Source organism: Pteropus vampyrus, unplaced genomic scaffold (assembly GCF_000151845.1).
Source record: "Pteropus vampyrus isolate Shadow unplaced genomic scaffold, Pvam_2.0 Scaffold31, whole genome shotgun sequence".
Taxonomy (NCBI): Eukaryota; Metazoa; Chordata; class Mammalia; order Chiroptera; family Pteropodidae; genus Pteropus; species Pteropus vampyrus.
In genome coordinates, this window is record NW_011888812.1 from 440,006 (window position 1) to 459,840 (window position 19,835).

The 19,835-nt window shown below is 43.1% G+C and overlaps 2 protein-coding genes across 2 annotated transcripts in view; both read right to left on the bottom strand.

Moving 5' to 3' along the window:
• Positions 1-2,048: 2,048 nt before the first annotated feature.
• On the bottom strand, positions 2,049-15,554 carry CD59 (CD59 molecule (CD59 blood group)). Its single transcript, XM_011356800.2, has 4 exons — positions 15,401-15,554; positions 10,241-10,325; positions 7,161-7,262; positions 2,049-3,232 (listed from the first exon to the last, which is right to left on the bottom strand). The coding sequence occupies exons 2-4, from the start codon at positions 10,305-10,307 to the stop codon at positions 3,033-3,035; spliced, it is 369 nt and encodes a 122-aa protein (XP_011355102.1). The 5' UTR covers positions 10,308-10,325; positions 15,401-15,554; the 3' UTR covers positions 2,049-3,032.
• Positions 15,555-18,203: 2,649 nt separating this feature from the next.
• FBXO3 (F-box protein 3) overlaps positions 18,204-19,835 on the bottom strand; it is a 36,173-nt gene continuing 34,541 nt past the window's right edge. The window contains exon 11 of the mRNA XM_011356801.2: positions 18,204-19,410. Within this exon, the coding sequence (XP_011355103.1) occupies positions 19,234-19,410 (177 nt within the window). The 3' untranslated portion in view covers positions 18,204-19,233. The remainder of the gene's footprint in view (positions 19,411-19,835) is intronic.

The following is a 19,835-nucleotide window of genomic DNA, read 5'->3' on the forward strand; positions in this document are numbered from 1 at the left end:
TTTTGTGAAGCTCGGGTAACCTAACTGTCCAGTAAAATATAACTGTACTTAATGTTTTTTCTCAGAAAAGGCAGGAATTGATTTCTTCAAAGCAAAAAAGCACCAGGGTCTTGTTCCAGGCTTTTTTCCAAGGTCAGACTGGTGTATGTTTGCTGTGGAATAGGCCGGGTGGCAGAGTGGCTGCCTTGGGAAGTTCAGTGTGAATCCTGGACTTGCCAACACGTTAATTACCTCAGTGACCTTCAGCGTTTCAGCTCACTTCTCCAAATGTCATTTCCTCTTAAAGCGGGATGATAGTAGTACTGATGAAGACACATGTAAAACGTGGGGTGTAGAACCTCGCACCAGAAGGTACCCCTCATCACTAGTATCCCTAGTGATTGTCAGGTCAGTACCACCTCCTACCAGCTCTGTGCCTTCTCAGCACATTAAGAATCCCTTAGAACTGTTATTAGTTCCGATGTTTGCAAGCTAGCAACAAAAACCACCTGAGCTAGCAGACTTTGAACACAGATGAGGATGAGGGACTCACAGTGTGTCAGATAAATTATCTGGCCCTGCTGAAGTTGCAGACAAATAAAGCATGGTTCTTACTCAAGAGGCTCGAAGTCCAAAACACATAGGCTGGCCTTTATTTTGAGGATCACACTCTATGATGTAAGTTGCAGGGCCGACTGCAAGGACACGGAAATATACCCATACCTCGAAGCTCAGTACTTCTGAGAATAAGACAACGGGTCAGCATCCTTCAGGACATACTATGAGTTCTACTTACCCACCCACTTGGTGTACTGTGCACCCATAGCTCATCCCCGCAAAGAGATCCAATGGGGTTATTACCACCTAATACTGAATTCAATTTGAACATTTCTGTAAAGCTATGCAAAGGCTACTGACTTTCTACTCATCTGGCCTTTGAAGTATTGTTGCCTTTGGGTCCAGACACCCAATCCGTAGTCTATGGTATGAATCATAGCAACTTTCTTCAGAAAGAAACCTTGAAGCTTAAGGCTATTTGTACCTTTGCCGATTTCGACTTCCCGCAGACCTCTCCCCATTCAGCGGCACCCAGTTTCTGCCTTAATTACCCTTTTTTCAATTTTCTCTGGCCCGAAAGTTGCACATGACCACTTTTAGTAGTCGGATGGTCTCATCCTGGAATCTCAATCTTGAAAGAGTTCCGGAACTGGCCAACATCTGGCTTTTTGCGGTCTGGTCGGATCCCCCTTTTAAACTGTCCCAAATTTCACTTTCTGCTTAAGACAAAGTTGATTCTTGGTCCTAAGTAAAAAGCCCTACGTGAAATGAGTTGCTTTGCTCAGATGGTAGCTATGGGCACAGTTAGGCTGAAAAAGTCCTGCTAAGGAATTGTGACCATGTAAATCTTCACTTCTTTTAAAACGACTTTTTCCTCTTTCTCCTCCACTCAAACAGGCCTTGGACTCACTTGCTTCTTCTCTTTCCTTATCTTTCTGCACATTGCAGGACCATTCTCTTAATCATTAAGCCCTTAGGTCAGCATTACTTTTAGGAACAAAGCCTCAGGTCTGTTGACCAGAGAAAAGTTTTGGTCAAACTAAAGATAACATCCTGCAGCTTCACACCTATGAAAGTGGAATGATCTTACCAGCATCCCCCCAAAACCAGGTAGGACATGCCATGACTGACATCAGGACCTGATGATCAACTGCCTCCTAACCTAGTGCCGACCAATCAGTAGAGCCCACAACCCCAACTCCCTTAGAAACTAATGAGTGTTTCCATATATAACCTATTCCCTAGAGGCCATCAGAGACCTGGGTCTTTGAGCGCTAGCTCTGTTGTGTCTCCAGGCTTGGTACCATTTCCTTAAGTAAACCTCTACTTGCTTTGCTGCAAACTCCCGTCTCATGTCTCTTTTGGCTATTGACACATGCAGGCAAATGAACCCCTTTGAGTTCGGTAACAGAAAGAGTCAACCTGGTATTTTGTCTTGGAACATAGAATTAAAGATGATGTAAAGACAAACGTTGAGCCAACAGGGAACACAGAGTACCAAGGTGATGCACTAGGTTTGGATGAGAAAGTCTTTATTTGTCTACAGCATCAACAGAAGAAAACTGGTACTGCTCAAGTTCTTTCCTTTCACGGGGCATGCTGCATATGCCATTATCCTCTTGCGCTAATGACCACACTCTAGCATTTGATTGGATTTTATTTTCAGAAAGGCATCATTCATTTCAGTTTGTCTGACAGATTACATAATCAAGGGCTTTTTTTTTTTTTAAATGTTAATTAAGAAATCCCACTTTCATCTGCAAAAGTCAGGCTATTCTGTTAAATACTGCCAAGTATAAGAATACAAATGTCATTAAGTCTACAGGATCTTGAGACTTATTCACTAGCACCTACAAGAAAAAGGCAAAACTTTATCCTTCTGAAAAGGTGTATCACTTTTCAGGAAACCGGCTGAGGTTCTGAAAGCCCCAACATCTGCGATTATGCAAACAGATCTTATAAAGATATTTTACACAATCTGTTCTAAGTCCGCTAGGACTCAAGAGGATTGATGTCGGCACATAAAACTTCCCTGCATACCTGTTTCTGTTTATGATGACATCTGGAGGTCCCAAACTGCATTAAAGCATTCCCTGTGAGAGACTGTTGAAAAGAACCCCCCTTGTCCCACTCTTCCAAAAGTATCGATTATACTATTTAACTACATGCAAGAAGCAAGATAGGAAATACCAGGATTTCAGAGAAGTTAGTCAAGCTGTCACTGCAAAGAGCAGAGGAAGAAGCATGTAACCTAGCTCCAATCACATGTCATTTCCTTCATTCTTAAACTTCTTTTCTCAAATGGGCCTTCTCTGCAAACAGGACTGGTCTTCGGAGTTTCTTGAGTATCTCTCTTATCCATGTTGCTCAAGCTAGTTTTAATCTTTCCCATCAGGATCCAGTTGGAACATACAAAGCTTGTGGAACACAGCAGTAAAGGACGGACATAAGGGATACACAGAAATAGGGAGTTTAGAAGCTCTCCGGGTACTGATTCAGAGAAAGAACTTCCAGAATGCTGCAAGCAGCTGAGTCAGCAGCAGAAACGTTTTCCCTGATGCGCGCACCGCATCATTCCTGTTACACAGGTTCTTCTGGCAGCAGTCGTACTCCAGTTTGTTCTCCCCTAAGGCCTTTGAAATGTATCTGAAATTGCAATTGTCAAACTTCCAGCACTGGTAATATGTTCGCTCTTCTGTGGGAGAAAGACACACACGAGGGTAAGCAAGCAAGTCGGTAAAAAGTTCTGTACCTGTCTTTGAACCCTCCATCCCACTTCTTAGAACTTATTTTGTGGAAGTAGAGATGCTTGGGCAAGAACGTGCCCCCCAGTTGAGTTGTAAAGGGGAACAACCAGTTAGAACGTGCCCTTATGGTCCCAATTTTTGCACATATAGAAAAATAAAGGCCAAAAAGTATATATGCCAAGTATCTTACAGTTTTTTTAAATTTAGAAAAATTATGTTAAGTGGAAAAAAATCTGTTAGTTGAGATAGAACAATTATGGTAGATTTCTCTTTTCAAACATAACTGTCTAAAAACCAGAGGAGAGAAGGAACAATTAGGGGGACTGTTTTATAAACTATATAAATGTCTAACCAATGAACTGTATACTTGAAACTAAAAACAAAAACAAAAAAACCCCCAAAACTATCTATGTGCTAAGACTGTGCTCAATGCTCAGGATATACAAATATAGAAGGTATGGTCCTTGCCCTGGAATTAGTTTTTTTATCTTCTGTGCTGGAAAGAAAAAAATACGGATGCCCATTTCCTTAAGGCTTGTAACTAATTTATTCAATTTTGTTCATAGTTTGGAACAAAACTTGTAAGCTTCTAACTATAGATATAACTGTCCCATCCGCCCTTCAGAGGGAATGGGTTTATGGGCTGGATTTTAATGAAGTTTAGTCAAGTGGCACAGGCCATATTGAGTGTTCCAATGGCCCTACATACTTGGGTCGTAAGCATTAAAGTGGCTGCTTCTCTAACACTGTACTAGAGGATGCTGTTGAGCAGGACAAGTTACTGCTTTGTGTAACGGTCAGCAGGCATTGGAACTGGGAGAGCAATAAAGCTACCAGAATTTTCATCAGGGAAGCCTAACAACCTGCAGAGAGCAGACAGTAATGTATTAATAACTGCTACCAATTCATCACTTACTATGTGTCTTGCAATGAGCCAAGAACTTTACTTGAATTATTTTATTTGCATAATCCCTTATGATGGTGAACTTCTCACCAGAACCACTCACATAAAAGTGCATTGTATCAGTCACTGGAATATTAGAGGTTCTCTCTCTGCTTGGCACATCCTCCCCATCTTGGAAGATTTGCCTTGAGTCTACCCTCACCAGGCAAGTCCACAGTTGTCCTAGACACCCCTAAGTGCGTCCCTTATTCAGAAGGCCATTACAGCAATGATCACTTGGCACTGTCATCAGAGGCTCCTGCCAGACTCTACATGATTTATACTGCCAGGACCTGGCCAGGATGCCAGTAAATAGTGGCTGAATTAATACCCAATGCCTGTCTCTCTTCTAGACTTAATCTGCACAGCACTATCATACCCATTTTCTCCTCTAAGTGCTCCACTGACCCCAAGAGATAAGTATTCCCATGTTACAGCTGGGGGGAAAATGTGGCTCGAATAGCAAAAGGACTTCTCTAACGTCGTGCCTGGCCTTCGGCCCAGTGTGCCCTGCCTCTCCCAGGCTGCTGTCTCCAGAGCTGGAGGGGGATTTAGATGCTCTGTCAGTATCTGCCTTACTGTGAGGTCAGAATATCTGTATTTCAAAAACTGCTTTTATCACATGTCTAGCTTAAGTTTTGGGAGTTTATTTATCTATTCATCTACTGAAGGACATCTTGGTTGCTTCCAAGTTTTGGGATTTATAATAAACCTGTCATAAACATTCATGTGCAGATTGTCGTATGCATATAAGTTTTCATCTCATTTGGATAAGTAACAATGAACGCAATTGCTGACTTGTACAGTTAGAGGGTTTAGTTTTTTGAGAAACCACCAAAGTGACTAGACTATACCATTTACCATTCTCGCCAGCAATGAATGAGGGCTCCTATTGTTCTACATTCTTGGCAGCATTTAGTGGTGTCAGTGTTTTGGACTTTGACCATTCTAGTAAGTGTGCAAAATTGTTTACATTAAGCATTTAAAAAAACCATTCATTCATTGTAAGATGAGTAAGTTCTGGGAACCTACTGTACAGTGTGGTGACTAGTTAGTAATACTGTACTGTATACTTGAAATTTGTTAAGAGAATAGATCTTAAGTGTTCTAATTACACAAAAAGGTAACTATGTGAGATGACAGATGTGTTAGATAGTGGTAATCTTTTCATAATATATATCAAATCATCACATTGTTCACCTTAAATATATACAATTTTTGTCAATTATACTTCAATAAAGTTGGAAAAAATTAAAAGTCTAGTAATTCAGATAAGAAACAATGGGCTTTGAGACCTGGAAAAAAGATATTGGCTCTATCTAGTCTACTTCCCTCTTTCCCTCTCCTTCCCACCTCTACCCATCCAACTCTTACATTTCATAAGTAAAAAACAGAAGCAGAAATAAGTTAACTGATGGCAGGACAGAGATCAGAGCTTAGAGCTCTTAATTGCTAATTCTACGTGTAATATTGCCTTTATTCTCTTATTTGCAAATTACACTTTTTGTAGTGAGGGTCCAAATGACACAGGCCATCCAGGTTAAGAACCAGGTCTCTGCGCATATATAACTGGTGCGCAAGTATTTGTGGCGTGAGTGACTATGTTCCCCGTAGAGGCCTCATGATGCTTTCTGTATTTACAATGAATTAATAGGGTGCTCCAGAGGCAGAGGGACTGTCCACTTATGCAGTCAAGTTCCTTGCATAGAGGGCTTGAAATCTGAGCTGCATTCCAAGAATTTATATCAAAATCATCAGACATGTCTGTTTTTTAAGACAAGGTAATTCTAATCTGTCCTTAGTTATTGAGGGATTCCTCTTTTCCTAGGAAATTAATCTTTTCCTTTCTGTCAGGTTTTTCTGAATCTGTGGGTCTCCCAAGCCTTCCATGAATTTACCTGACCTGTTCAGCATTCCCTGATGTTCCTACCATGAAAAGTTTATAGTAGAGGATGTAAGAGTAAAATAACCTTGAAGGGGGATTTTATTTTTATCTCTTAGAGATGTAAGTCTGGGGGGCGGGGAGGGGTGGGAGGAGGCATTACCTTATACGTTACCTAACCATGAAGACCCTAAAATAACCATTCCTTACCAGTATCATTTCCACATATCGATGCAATCCAGAACCAAATCCAACAAGAACAGAGGGCATCCCTTTGCTGGTTTCTTTCCTCTGTCCATTTCCTAAATCCTATTTTAACAGGGTTTATGGAGACTGAACTTCTAGAGTCTAACCAATATGGGAAATGCAGTTTGACAGGACTTGTCAATGCAATATTAGCAGTCCCCCATCCCATGGCCATGAGTGCCCTGCTCTGAGGCCACCAAATCTTGGTTCCTGCTTTCGCCACTCTCAGGAATACTCTTCCCCTCCTTGTCCTTTGAGCTCTGCTTGCAGGACTGTTATGTGCTAAATACCCCATGGAATGAGAGACATAAATAAAGATATTTGCGACAGCTAAATAGGCCTCTATCATAATTCTGTCTCCTTTCTTCCTTCTTGCATCCCTGGCCCTAGCTCAGACTCTGACACACTTTGGCTCTTAAAAGTTGGGGAGGCAGCCAGTGTTGCTGTTAAGAGAATAAGCACTGGAATTAGATGAATGACAGTATTCAGATCCTGGGTTGATTACTTGACTTTTGTCTGTTGCTTAATATGAGCCTCAGTTTCCTCATTTATCAAACAAGAATAAAATAATACCCTGAGTGGTAGCTGAGAAGCATTAAATTAAAAATGTATGTATGGGAAGTGCTTAGCATTAAATTAAAATGTATGTATGGGAAGTGCTTAGTGCTACGTGTAACTGGTGCTACTACATGGTAGCTATCACTTGTTGAATACAAGTCTAACAAGAATTAGAGTGGCACAATTTTTTTTTCAGGCTCTCATCATCCCATTACAATTAGGAGAGAGGGAAGAGGGAGGCTCTTACCGGCTTTGACGTAGAGACACGCATCCAAATTTTGTGAACAATTGATGGCTGCAGTGCAGCTATTGATTGGGTTAAGACAGCTATAACACTCCAGGCCATGACCTAGAATCAGGAAGAAAACTCATAAGAATCTGGTAGAAGAGCACTGCCTTGCCCTCCTGGCAGCAGAAGAAAGCCCACCATCTCCATCGCGATGGGGCAGAGGTCAGCAACTCAGCTTGCTTCCATCCCCACACAAATCTGTAGCAGATTTACTTTTTCAAGCTCAAAATACAATTCCAGCAGCATTTTGGGGGCCCTGATGCAAGTACAAAAGGAATTTCCATACTTAAAAATCCATGTTAGCTGTACCGTCGAGAAGCTTCCTATTCCCTTCAACAGGAAGTGATTTATCTACAATGTAATGATATATTAAAAAAGAATTCCATCTTCTCATTAGATTTGTATTATAATCGTACTCAGTTATTACATTTTGAATTCTGTCAAAAGTTTGTAGAAATTTGTTTTCTCTTGTTATTTATGTAAAAGTCTACATAAAATGCTTGATTTTGTCTCTTGGCCTGCAAAGCCTCAAATATTTACTCTTCGGCCCTCTATAGAACTAGTCCGATAACTCTGGTGTAGGGTGTCATCACTGAAGCTGATTCCTGAGGAGGGACTTGCCCACAGCCAGAAGCATAGACGATGATCAAGGGAAAGACAGCAGCTGTACGCCTTAAACTCAGGGCAGTGGGACAGCCAGGCATAAGCAGTGACACTGAGAACAGGAGTCAGCGTACATCAGACGCAAATTGCCTCCGGTTTGAAAAATGACTCTTGCTCCCATGTACATTCTTAAGGATCGATCATCTTTGCTAGCGAGACGAGGTCTTGCTGGATTATTTTCCCTTCTCCATATCAATGGTGACAAGAAAAAGATCAGCCATATTCCACATTTGTGCTGGGGAGAGGCTGAGAAGTAAGAGGTGCAAGAAAATTTGCCTAATTCATGCAGATATAATACCCTTTTCTATAATAAGACATGACTTTCTTCCTGCTATATGCTGTCTGCCATGTAATGAGTATTTGCCACGCCTGGGGCAGGCCTCCATGATCCCGTTCTTTCTCTCCTCCCCAGTATCGGTGTTTGTCATGCCTGTGTGAGGAGGGAGCCGCAATAAGGGACAAAGATGCAATTTTTCTAGTCTCCTTCCGGCTCCAGATATGTGCATACTCATGAGAGGAAAGAATTGTTTTAGCCTGGCTATTCGAAAAGGTTGCCCACAGGAGTGAATTTTCTCCTGGCTAGAGCTAGAGTTCATTTGGCTTCTTGACAAACCCTTAGACAGAAGAACCAAAGCTCGCATTTGGAACTACAGTGGGGCAGGGACATTCAGAGATAATACATTCATTCAGTGTTTAAATATCTGTGCGAAGCTCTCCATCTTCACAGACTTATTATAAGAGGTAGGCTCAATGATCTCCACTGCCATTTTTCAAGAGAAAACTAAGACTAAGACATTAACTAACTTGTCCAAGGTCACATAGCAACTAAGTGAGGGACCAGGGACTCAAACCCAGGCCATCAGTTCTGAAACCCAAGCTTGGTTTAACCACACGTTCTTCTAATCATCCTGAGTAGGAATTAGAAGGAAACAGCACAAATTGTGGGTGGGACCCACGCCGGGGACAAGCAATAAATCAGCAGACAACTATTCAATATTCTATCTGCTAAGCCAGGGTATGGAGTATCTGCCTCAAATGCCGACTCTCTGAGGAATGGCTTAAGTGCACCCTGAGATCTGTCACAGAACAGCTGATGGCCCCAAACCCAAGCCTGCTCCGTAAACAGACTGTTGGAAAGTGGGCATGACCAGGCTATTCTTACTCCAGAAAAAACTAGGTAGAAGAATTCAGATGGTAATGTAGTGTCTTAACATAGCTTAACCTCACTGTAACCTATCCTGGCTCGAATTAGAGGATGTAGGGGAGAAGTAGAATCGTGACTACTTTTTTTTTTTCTCTCAGAAAGGGAGAGCATATTCCAATGTGTCCTTGGGCTAGTTTCTTCTTTGCTTCAGTTTCAAGTATAAAATGGGTATAACACACTGACTAACCCCTCACAGAATGACCAGGAGGATTACAGGAGACAGGGTTTGATGCGGCCCCTAGTATGTAACAGGCATTCAATATGTGGTAGCTACTGAAGTTACTGATACACGACATGTGTCAACATAGCAGATTTCTTGGTTTTTTTTGCTCATTGCCTTGCTACTTCTTTTTCTGCTCCCCCTCCCCCGCAAAAACGAGTAGTACCTACATGACACAATAGAAAATGACATTTGTTCCTTATGATGAAGTAAATCAAGTCACACAGGTGTTTTTAGTGTTACAGAGGTTAGGACTGAGGAATACACAGGTACTTCCAGCAGCCAGGGAGGGGTGGCATGGAGGAGGAGGAGGAGGTAAGAGTGGACGTTCTGGTGCCAGGCTGTCTGGGTTCAAATTCTAGCTGTACCACTTCTGTGGGATATTTTATAAGTTATTTCATCTCTTTGGGCCTCAGTCTTGTCATTTGTAAAATGGCGATAAAAACAGCACCTACTCCATAGGGCAGACATGAGAATTAAATAAGTAAATACCTGTGAAATGCTCAGAATAGCAACCGGCAGGTAAATGCTGTAAGCATTAGCTGCTACTGCTGTTACTGTATCTTCACCCTCATCACAACACAGGAGAAGCCCCAGGGCAAAGGGTTTGAGTTCGGCGCTGTAAAGATGGTGTCACTGGTAACCCAGCAGCTTGTGGTGAGGGGGTGAAACTTAAGCTGCTGGGTGCACCCCCCTCCGACCCTCCCCGCAAAAGCAGCTCTGTAACCCAGGACAGGCTGTATGTAACTCAGGAAGGTGTTCCCCTGAGGGTGAGGCCCTAACGTAGGAAGGAGTTGTCACACAACCCTGGACCTGTAATACTGGAAGGCAAAAGAACTAAGGCCAGGCTGAGGACAGTGGCATCAGCTCTGTCTCCTTGAGGCCTAAGAAATAGGAAGCGCATGGCCAAGGAGGCCTCTATGGTCCAATCCACATCCTTCAGACACTCACCTGAATGGTAGAGGGCAAACAGGATGAGCAGGAGCCCGAGCAAGACAAATCCTCCTTTGCTTCCCATTGTGACTGTCTATAGAATCTGAAAGGATAACACACAAAGAATTGTCACAAACCAATAAATGACTGCTGGTTATCCCAGAAACCAAGAGTTAGAAGGCCTAGAGAGCTTCTGGAGACCTGGGGAAGGAGCTAGCAGACCAAAAAAGCAGGGGAAGCCTACCGGGCTGGGGTGCCATAAACTGAGGCATGCTCTTGGTGGGGCAGCGCTTGGTCCCCTCTCCTGCCCCAAGACCTCAGCTTACTGAAGAAATGCTGTGCATACTGGTGAGAGGGGCAGCTTTAGGGAGACAAAGCACACCAGGCCTGGAGTCAGGAATGCCTGGGCCTGCCCCGGCTTTCACCGACAGCAGCCATGGGGCCTTTAATAAACTCCATGCGCCAGACCTCAGTGTTCACCAGCATGCAGTGGATACAGCACTTCCTTCCTCACAAGGGTTGTTTAATCAAGTACGAGTAAAGTACTTTCTATCCTGCTGGCTGAGCTGGCACCCAGTGAAGGCCACTTCTCCAGGCCACACCACTAAGTGCATCAGACTAAAAGAGCGACTCTGGAGGGCACCAACATGCATTTAGCAGCAGAACAGGAGGCAAAGGCTCAGCATGCCTGGAAGCTCTGGCTCTCTACCTGAGCAAGAATGATGGGAAACAGTGAAAGGCTCCAGGCTTCTGGGTTTTATCTCAGTCAAGTCTGTCTTATTCCCAGGGCCTTCAGGCTAATAGCTTCCTCTTAGTCTTGCACATAACATGCTAATCATTAGAGGAAATCTGCTTTGGCTTGAGTTTTACAAAAACAGCTGCTCCCATTTCCCCCTTCCACTGAAGTACATGAAGCCTGAACTCCGTCCTTTGGTAAGATAGATTTGAGGAACCACTAGGTCTTCCATCTTCTTGGCTGGTACATTCTAGATCGATAAGCCTTTCCTTACTCCACATCTGACATTTTGGATTTTGGCATTTCGAAGTGTCGGGCACATGGACCAGTAACAGGGACACATCCTTGTTCACTCTGGGAAGTATAGAGGGGTTCTGGGTAACTTTGATGACTAGTCCCCATTACAGTCAAGCCTAAAAGTGTAGCAGTGAGCGTCAAAATCTCTTTTCGTATGCAAGAAAGCCAAGGCAGAGAGGTTTTTGATTGTCCAAACCATGAATAGCAGATATAAGAAATTTCCAACCCCACTCCTGCTTCCCTGAGCCCATCTTGACAGCTCCTCTAACCCAGGGGGATCCACTTTCTATCCTCCTGAGTCCCATAGGCCAGGACTTATGCCTGGCAGGCAGCCGGGGCGTTGGGTAAGGCCCCATCCACCTCTAGGCTAGGAATGACATCTCTCACATCTTTGCAGGCCATCTGCTGCTCAGGAATTGCCTGATGAAGGTCAGGAAAAGGTTGAAAAGCAGAAAGGGCAAGAGTTTGATAAAATAATTAGGGGCCTCTTTTAAGGGCCCATGTAACTATACACTGGGCTGTCTGTCACTGAATGCCAGCCATTTAGCAAGCTCTCCTTTCTATACTCACTTCTGTTTTGTTAGCAAATACTAGGGCCAGTTGCTAGGTGCTCTTGACATGTTAACTGTGTTTAAGCCTCACACAATGCTGTAATATCCACCTCCACTTATAAGAAAACTGAGAGTCGAGGAGGGTAACTAATTTACACAACTATGGAAGATAGAATAAATAATGCCTCTCTTCCCCAAAGATGTCCCCGTTCTAATTCCAGATACCTGTAAATACAGGTATCCTTATATGGCAAGTGACTTTATAGATGAGATTAAGGCTAGAGATTATTCTGCATTATCCAGTGGGCCCAATGTAATCACCTAGGTGACTACTTTTAAGAGAGAGGGGGAGGTGGCAGTCCGTCAGACAGCTGTGCAAACAGAAAAGGCAAGAGATTCAGAGCAAGATGAACTCTGCCCATTATGGATTTTGAAGAGAGAGGAAGGGGGCCATAACCAAAGCAAACGTGTGGCCTCTACAAGCTAAGAACTGTCCTGAACAGACGCTCAGTCTGGAAATGCGACTTCAGTCCTCCGATCGCAAGGACTGTATTGTGCCAATAATCCAGATGAGGAAGGAAATGGATTTTCCCACAGTTCCAGAAAGGAGCTGAGCCCTGTCAACAACTTGACTTGAACCTGGTGAGGGCTTGTCAGAGTTCTGACTTACAGAACTATAAGATTAATAAATTTATGTTGTGTTAAGCTGCTAAATTTTGGTGATTTGTTTCAGCATCAATAGAAAACTAATACACTAGCCTCAGAACCGGTATGTGGTAGAGCAACATGTAAACCCAGGTCTGAGCATTTAACTGTTGTTAAAGTCTCTGGTGGGGAAGACTTATGAATTCAGCTTCTGAAATAAATTCATTAAGCTTAGGCCTCCAGAGAAGAGATTTTCCATCAGGAGATTCACTGATGCCCATGAGTATAATTACTGCTCCTGGGAGCCTGGGACCTTACAGGCTGTCGAACATTAAGGCTAGAAGTGTCCTCAAAGGTAAAACCCAAAGTTCTTATTTTATAGGAAATTAATGGAGGCCCTAGGGGATGAAGTTACCTGTCCTGCCGCAACAGAATAGTTGCAGAGCCACCCTGGGTGGATCAGGCTGCTGTACTCACCAGGGACATCACCAGGTAGCTAGTAGTGTCAAGAGCCTACAACTTTGCCTTATCACCTCATAATACAGTGCCTGGGGCAGCCAAGCAGGCCTAGACAGAGATCAGTTACTCAGTTCAGAGAAGTTAATTACAACATCAGTAGAGAGACAAACAGCAGAGTCACGTCATAAAGAACAGCCCCTCCCACTTTGAGGTCCCACTGCTGGAGATAGCCACCTCAGAACTCTCTAAACCACACAAACTTGCCAAGTTCTTAGTTTTCCTGAGGGCCTCTTATCAGAGAGACCCAAGCGGCAACCCCACCCTTGGAAAAGTAAACCCACAGAGCCCATATTTCCCAAAGATATGAGGCATAGGTAGAAGCAAGTCTTCCCCTTGGAAATTCCACTGCACCCCTGGGTGTATTTTTTTGTTTTTTTTGTTTTTTTTTTTTGTGGCTGAGATTCAAGAGCTGCCCCAGAATTTTTAATGTGCTCCTTTTTAAGAGCTTATATTTGCAGCTGTCAAAGATGAATTCCATTAGATACCCACTCTCCTCACTCTAAAATCCATTTTATTTGGGCTTTTATCTTCCAAGCCACTCAGCCTACTGGGATGTTTTCTCACGGGAAGGTTCATTCCAGCAAACAGCGTCCTGCTTTTACTTTGAAAATACAGAAGACACAAATCTCAGGCATGTCTGGTCCACAGTGAGGCAACTCCCGATTATCTGCTTTGGAGCTAGAAATTTCTCAGCATTCTGGGAAATGTTGCCACCTCCCTCAAAATTAACATTCTGAGCCCTGTGTGCCTGCTCTGGGGAACTGGGAGTAAACTGTCCCCAGTCGGGAACATGAACAAGGTGGGAATACCTGAAATAATAACAGCCAACATTTGCTCTCCACATACCAGGCGCCAAACTGAGCCATTTCCATGAATTATATCAGCGATGTAAGGTCTATGATTTTACTGATAATAGTTACATTAAACTGCTAATTCAGGATTACTCTGCCAGGACACAGCAGAGCCAAAATTCAAAACCTGCTCTGATGCCAAAGTGCGGGCCCTTAACCATTAACTGTGACACACGAACTCGATGATCAGGAAATGCGAATTCACCACTTCAGGTACGCACGAGCTTCACACTGTGTTGATTCTAAGTGGATTCCAGAGCCACCTCACCAACAGATAGATTAAGCTAGATAGGGTAGGGCGCCACAGTGGGAAGAGGTGTTTCCGTGATCTGGGATTCTTGGAATTGAATACAAGTCATATCTGGGTTCTCCCTCCTGTGTGTGAGGGCTCTCCTCTTTCAAAAAGGGTCTATCATCACAAGCTGACAATATAGTGTGGGCCATGTCTCTAAGCCTGTAAAATTTATGGGCTGATTTGTTTAGAATGAAGTAGAATTACTGCAGTTGAGAGAGGTGGATAGCCAGGTCTCAGCTGAGGCCCCCTAATCTCTTTAGGAAGTCACCGCTAAATAAGATGATTTTAAAGAGAATCAGTTGGTCACAGCAGGAGGTACATTCAAGATGGACACGGGGTATTTATAGGAAGGAAAATAAGCCATGATCAAAAGAAAAACCCGAGGAAGCTGCCTGAGCGAGAGACTTCACAAGGTGGCAACCAGATCAAACTACTATTTCACAAAGAACCTGGAAGACAGGTTTCAGAAGTAACAAATACTGTCATGGTGAGTCAGACCCCAGCTCTTCTCACTGTGGGTTGCAGGCTATAGGGGAGAAGTCATTTTCCTGGCACTGTTCAGATGTGTCAGAGCAGAAATGGAACATGTGAGCTGCCACATTTCCAGACTTTCCCTTAAACAGCCATTCAAATCATAAAAGTCGGCTGTCTAATCCTAAGAAGGGCGCGGCCCAAGCCGGCCCATGGAAACAAAACCTCACACCAAACTTGGACGTAAAACGTCTGTTTCAGCCCTTCCCTGTTCATTAAAATCTGACATTTAGTCCTCTAGGTAAGAGAAGCATGCCTGTGACCACTTAGGGATGGCATGAACCGCCTTTTAAGGCGCGATTTCTTTTCTCTAAATCGCAAGAGCTTCCTTTCAGAGAAAGGTGAAGGCGGGTGGTCTGGGTTCGAGGAAAATATTCCCGAGGGAATGGAGAGCAAGGCCCGCGGAATTTGGCGTGTTTCGGAGAGAGTGCCCTCTCCCTCCTTTTCCTTTGTTGTGAACAAAAAGAGCCAGTGCTCTGACGGGCTCTCAGGGGAGCTTGAAGCCTGCGACCAGAGGCCTCTGGCGCGGGGACTCCCGCCAGGCCGCGGGCCCAAGGGCAGGGCGACGGGATGCCGTCCCGGGGTACAGGAAAAAGCTGGAGCCGTCCTCCGGATCGGAGGCTGGCGCAGGGTGGGGCGCAGCCTGCCCGGACTCCCCGAGCCCACTGCCCGAGGGCGCGCGCGCCAGCAAAGATCCACAGCCGCCGCGGGCCCGACGCGCGACTCCACTCAACCCCTCCGCCCTAGTCTTACCTGACAGCGCCCAAAGCCCGGCTTCCAGCAATTCATGGTCTGTGTGGTTCAGCCTTCCGGGCTTTATAGACTGGGCGCCGGCGGGCTCCGCCTCCTTCCGCGGGCCCCACCTTGCCTGGGCTCCCGCCTCTTCCTGAGCGTCGCAGTCCGCGAGCCCAAGGTCGTGGGTATGAGTGAAGGCTCCGGATCCCTGGTGGTCACGGCGCGGGTCCAGAGCACCCTAGGAGCTGGGTAGACACTGCGCACAAGGGACTCGGGCTCCCGGGCTAGGTTCAGAAAAAGACTCGTGGCCAGGGCTAAATTAAGACCTTTAAAACCCAGGAAATGGAGTTTATGGTGTCTTCCTCCGATTTGTAACCGAAAACAAAACAAATATAAAACTCCAAGTTTATGATTTTCCCCTTTAAAAAAAGTTACATTAAAATGATTTTCAAAACGATTTTCTGCCCACGCCGCGCCTCCACTGGTCTCAGCTGTTGATTTTATCCAGCCCTGCTCAGCCAGCCTGAGCTCCTCTCTGCTCTCATCTCTGAAGCCCACAAATAAACTTCAGCCACACCCATGCCTTGTGACTTGTTTGGAACAAACCTGTTTAAAAGCTTACATTGGCCAGTCTGGGACAAGAACCACCACATAGAACGTTATTTTTACGTGATGATGTAATCTGAAGTTTCTATTTATTGCTTGGAAAGTGTCCTACCCGCTGCAGAACCGGCCTTGAGTGCCATAGAAGGGAGAGTGGAGAATAGGCGAAAAGTACGTCTTTCTCTAGAAGATTGACCTCTGCTGGTGACCATGAGACACTCTTGGAGGATCCGGGTAGGAACGTATAGTATCTCAGGACTGCTTAGCTAAATCCGAAGGGGAATAAGACGTGAGCTAAAATCGAAGCAGGGCAAATCATAAGATAACTGATCATGACGAGCCTTCTACCAAGATTCTCTGATGGCTTAGGGATGTCAGGAAATGAGTTTCATTTGGTGTGTCTGCTTAAATCAGCTAATCTATGTATTTCCAATGATATTTTTATGAAGCTCTTTCAGATGCATTATCTTATATGCAACCTATTAGCCGTTCCTTCCTTGGAACTCTCTTGGATTCTGAGATGCCACTCTCTCCTGGTTTTGCTTCCAGTCCCTTGACCTTTCAGTCTAAGATTCTTTTCCACTACTCGCCCATAATCTGATGTTGCCAGGGTTGGACCGAGAACCATTGCTATATATGCTCTCTGGGAGACTACAGTGCACCCACTTATTTTACCTTGGAGATATACGTTTGCAGAAGATTTGCAAATATTCCCCAGTCCTGATTACTCCCACATCCAGCTGATTGCTGGACATCTCCACCTACATGTCCCACATCTTGAACTCAAAGTGTGTCCCAATCTGAATTCACCTCCGTTACACTGCTTTCCCTGCAATTTTTTCATTTATCAAGCCAGAAACCTGGGAATCAACTTTGATTTCCACTTCCTCGCATCTAATCAACAACTCTTACCTACTTCTTCATCAGTTGTATGTTCCATCCTCTCTACTCTTGCTTCTGCCCTAATTCAGGCCTGTAGCATGTCTTATTCGGGCCATTACGATTCCTTCATACCAGGTCTCCATGCTGCATATGTTAATTCCTGCATTCCTCACCCCTTCTCTACCTATCCTCCTGCTGGAGACCTGGCTGTTTTACCTCTACAGCCTTATGTTTGACATTTTGCTTTCCATTTAATGTTTCCCTTCTTTCTTCAGCCTTCCTGGAACACAGTATGACTGCAGCTGCTATCTTACAACCTTGAAGACTCAAGTCTTGTGCTAAGGATGACAGAACAGAAAGACGGAAGGAATCTGGAATGTTGTTGACATCACTGGGTAAACACATCAGCCCTGAATTAATTACCTCTGACTTTTCACAAGAGGAAGAAGCCCCTAAGTTGCCCAACCTTCTATTTATGTCTCGTCTTGATACATCAAACTTTAGTCAAATGAATAGATGGTATTCTCAAGGGACCTCGGAGGCAGAAATATTTAACCACTGACCTCGAGTTTTTTCACCAGAAGCACAGTCTGACCAACTGTTAGATCCTTTTTACGTATGAATACATTTTTGCCAATGAAATAAAAAATCTGAACTTGTTATCAACTAATCAATCATACCTTAGTATGAACTAGAGGCCATTCATTCAACACACTAAGAGAATGTGAATTTTGATAAGGAAGCCTGAAGCACTCTGAGAAACAAGGATTGGTTGAGGTTACAGGGGAAATTTGGGGCATCATCAGTACTCTGGGAACTGAGAGAGAGGAGAGGTCATCCAGAAAAGATGCAAAGAATGGCAAGGGATCCTTGCGCCAGCTTTAACTTCCAGCGTTAACTAGTTTTAAATTACTGCTTTATCAGGAAAGTTTTTTTAAAAAGTCAGTTGGTTGATTAAAAAGGAGACAGGCATAATACAAGCATTTGGTAGCCTGACAATACTATATTAAAAAAAATGAGAAATTACTTACTCCATTTCAGAACATTTTGATATGTGCCAATATGAAAGAGTAAGTTTGACTTCCTGGTCCCTAATGGCAGTTGCTTTACTGTGTACCCACCTCCCTATTCCTAGTTTTCCATACAGAAGAACTGTTCTTGGGAGAAATGGAAGGTGGAGCACGTGTCAGGGTATAGTAAAAGCCATAGTGACTTTTTTTTTTTTTTCATAAAGTGACTTTGAATGGGCCTCTGGCAACAGGCCAACAAGTATCCATCTAAAGAGGAAAGGCTTATACTAAATGTTAATTTATGGAAAACAGGCAATTACACAAAATGCAGCATCAGAACCAAAAATTGTTTTTAAAATGTGAGTTTTTGACACTTGGAGGATTTCATTCCAAATTCTCAATTATATAATTACCAAAAAAATCCGTATTTCAGGAAAACATACTTAATATTAACATAAAATTCATATCACTTATCACAAAGTTAGACAGTCAAGTGTATAAAGGAGAAACAAAACAAGCAGTATTTACAAATTTAGACTACACGAGACAATGTGAAGAATTCTTTGTTAATAAACAACACAATACATACTTTTACACACTACATTTCAAAAATGATGCATCTGTGAACAATACAATAAAAGTCATAGTGATGAAGACTTTAAATTAAATTCAAGGTTGTGGTGTTGAAGACTTGAAAGTAAATTCAAGGTTGGTAGAGTTGAAGACTAAATTCAAAGTCAAGGTCATACTGATTGAGGCTTTAAATTCAAGGTTGTAGCGATGAAAACTTTAAGGACAGATTGTCTAAGAAAGGACAAAACAACTAGCATTCAAGCTATTTAGTCAATTAGTTTCCTGTGAGTACAAAATATATAGGAATCACTAAATGGAATAGCCTAATTACAAATTCTGTTCATTTCTAAGTAACTCACAACTCCAAGAAGTCTTTCTACAGAATTATTCAGTCACATAGTTTCTCACTATCCTTGGGTAGGTATTTCTGCTAAATTTTAAATCCATATTCAAAACAATTCCCTCCCAGTTCCATATTTTTATAAGTATAAAATATTTTTAAACAAAAAAATGTGTTCCTTAGCTAGAGAACTATTCCCCCACTGACTTCTAGAAGAGGAAAAAAAAAAAAAAAAGATTTCCATTTCCTCCTCAACCTCAAAACCACAAAGTAAACCCAAACAATCCAATTCCTAATGTAGAGTCGCACAGAACCCAGGGCCTGGAACAATATTTCATGCTAGTTTTCTTGCTATATGCTGAGAACAATTTAGTTATTTACATCATTAAGAAATCTATTTGACAGGCTGGATTCATTCCAGTGCTTCCATCAGCAGAGGCTTGCTAAAAAAGGCGAGAGCAGCGGCGTCTGCGAATGGGAACGTCGAAGACTCTCCTCCGCCTCTCCTCCTCGTCGTCTTCATCAGATTCGTCCATATCTGCCGAATCATCATCGTCGTCTTCTTCCTCCTCCTGCTCTTCTTCCTCTTCCATCTCTTCATATTCATCAGGACCCATTTCCTTGAAAAAGAGAACAATCTTTTGATAAGAACTTCCATCAGGTTTTTACACTTATTTAATGCAGATTCTCATTTATCTAGAAGCTAAATAACTGGACATACCAAATATGAATTTTTAAAGACTTGAACAGCACACGCTGTTCATAATGCACATGCTGATGCAAGATTCCAGAGTGTATACTCCATCACGTTTCAAAATGCTCCATGTGGTTTTAAAGGTAAGTATATTTTGTTAATATAGTACTTATTTTTTACATGGTAGTTGATGATTCATGTACAAGGTAGCAAACAGACCACTAACAACCCAAAATAACGTTTTACTGAATTATCATTAGTATATTAAGAAACATTTCTGTTCATCTATATGCTTAAAGAGGATGTGAAAACATTAATAAGGTATGATCTCTACTGGTTTTATGTACTGTC

What these genes read in the sequence shown, in the direction of transcription:
- CD59 (XM_011356800.2), bottom strand. Translation starts at nt 10,307, where the DNA reads ATGGGAAGCAAAGGAGGATTTGTCTTGCTCGGGCTCCTGCTCATCCTG. An exon ending in GTTTGCCCTCTACCATTCAG is followed by an intron (nt 7,263 to 10,240) that starts GTGAGTGTCTGA and finishes TCCTGATTCTAG; the next exon opens with GTCATGGCCTGGAGTGTTAT. An exon ending in GTGTCTCTACGTCAAAGCCG is followed by an intron (nt 3,233 to 7,160) that starts GTAAGAGCCTCC and finishes TTTCTCCCACAG; the next exon opens with AAGAGCGAACATATTACCAG.